The following is a 1,600-nucleotide window of genomic DNA, read 5'->3' as shown; positions in this document are numbered from 1 at the left end:
GACCATTTTTCTTTCCAGTCTCCGTTGAGGTTCTGCGGTTGTTGTGCCGCTGTGGGTGGCTCGCTATCCTTCCCCGTCTTGTATAGAGTTTTCTGCCAGCTTTCATCCGCTAAGGTCATGTTGAGGGTGTATATTTCTGTGGGTGGCTTAGGCTTTGCGACAATGGGTGGTTCGATTGTTATCGCTCCATCTCCAAGCAGTAATGCTGCGCGAAGGGCGTGGAAAGTCGCTGCATTGACGCCGTTGGTAGCCGCTGCGTTTGCTTGTAGTATTATGGTACAGAGTGACGCTGCTGCTATTGTTGCTATTTTCCTTATCAATATGAATGGCATCATCATGGCCCTACAGTTTGTTCTGAGTAGATGAACTAGTTAGGATTCTTAAAGATATTACCACCGTTTGAGCTCTGTTAATTTAAAGTTGTCTTTTAACAGCTGTGTGTCTGTTGATTGTGTCCTTTCTCACTGTAGAGATGTGCAGGGATATTTTGTTGTGATAGAAAGTGTTAATTTTCTCTCACTGATTTTTTCTTAACAGGACTGTTTTTAGTGGCTCCTTTGGCTGTGGCCAAAAGGTAGAGATACTTTGAGGTCGTGGCTTTTGAAAAGTCCTTGTTATGCTAGATGCTATTTTTGGATTCTCTCCGCTATGAATTACCGGCATCTTTTTTCAAACTGATAGTCACTACCCTCCAGTTTCGGCAATTGCTTTGGACAGCTTGGATTCCCAGCTTGTTCACTTTACACGAATCTCTTTCTTTAAACTCATTACCACAAATATTTTCATACTCAGAATCCCATTTACCTCCATCAATCGCATAAGTTTTAATTCTTCCAAAGTTTTTCGTGCTAAATTTCCTTATTTCCAATTCCCAGTAACACGTAAGATATTCCACAATCAACTTTGCTTTCTATTCCCCCATAATTGGTTGTCTTAGAAAATTTATAAATGGTGCCTCTCCAATCTCCCCACTATTGTGAATAGTAAAGAATCTCTCTTCATAATCCAATGCAATCATGCCCATCCTCAAAACAAATCTCTGGTCAACAGCTTCTTCTAGAATGGCACTCCATATTAGCAATGGATTTGAAATGCTCTGATTTGACCGCTATTTCTCACTTCCCTTCAGTAACTCTTCAAACGCATATTCAAATTTTCTAAATGCCCAAACTCTGGCTATTAATCCACCACCACTAAGATAAGGTTTGCCACTAGGAGATGGCTTACTAAATGAGATAATTTTTTATCCTATTCTTTGCTGTGACTGACATTTAAAAACCAATAACATCTCTCCACATGCTCCTTGTGATCTGAATTCATAAATAAATCCAACTGAGGTACATAACACTCTGATTTGTCATGAATATAATAGATGAAATATGCTTTTCTTTTACTATATCCTCTTCACTAAACTTCTCTTCATTAGCTGCGGTATTTTCTAAAAAATACTCCACTGTATTCTCATACTTATTCCCATCATAAACAATAATGTCCGATCCGTCTACAGTTATTACAATATCATCATCACTTTCATTCTGTCTTTCTAAAAATTCTATAACCCATCTAGGCTTTTTAACATGGCTATTCAAACCTCCCATTT

General features: G+C 38.6%; 2 pseudogenes across 2 annotated transcripts in view; both read right to left on the bottom strand.

The window, feature by feature from the left end:
• TEOVI_000210100:pseudogene overlaps positions 1-320 on the bottom strand; it is a 1,237-nt pseudogene extending 917 nt beyond the window's left edge. The window contains exon 1 of the mRNA in view: positions 1-320. This exon is cut by the window's left edge and continues 10 nt beyond it. Within this exon, the coding sequence occupies positions 1-320 (320 nt within the window).
• Positions 321-727: 407 nt separating this feature from the next.
• Positions 728-1,442, bottom strand: TEOVI_000210000:pseudogene (annotated as a pseudogene). Its single transcript is given in 3 exon segments — positions 728-1,222; positions 1,225-1,350; positions 1,353-1,442. Coding segments are annotated over 3 exon segments (711 nt in total).
• Positions 1,443-1,600: the final 158 nt, after the last annotated feature.

This window comes from Trypanosoma equiperdum, assembly GCF_001457755.1.
Source record: "Trypanosoma equiperdum strain OVI genome assembly, contig: ctg_492, whole genome shotgun sequence".
Taxonomy (NCBI): domain Eukaryota; phylum Euglenozoa; class Kinetoplastea; order Trypanosomatida; family Trypanosomatidae; genus Trypanosoma; species Trypanosoma equiperdum.
This window is presented reverse-complemented; position numbering and strand designations above follow the sequence as displayed.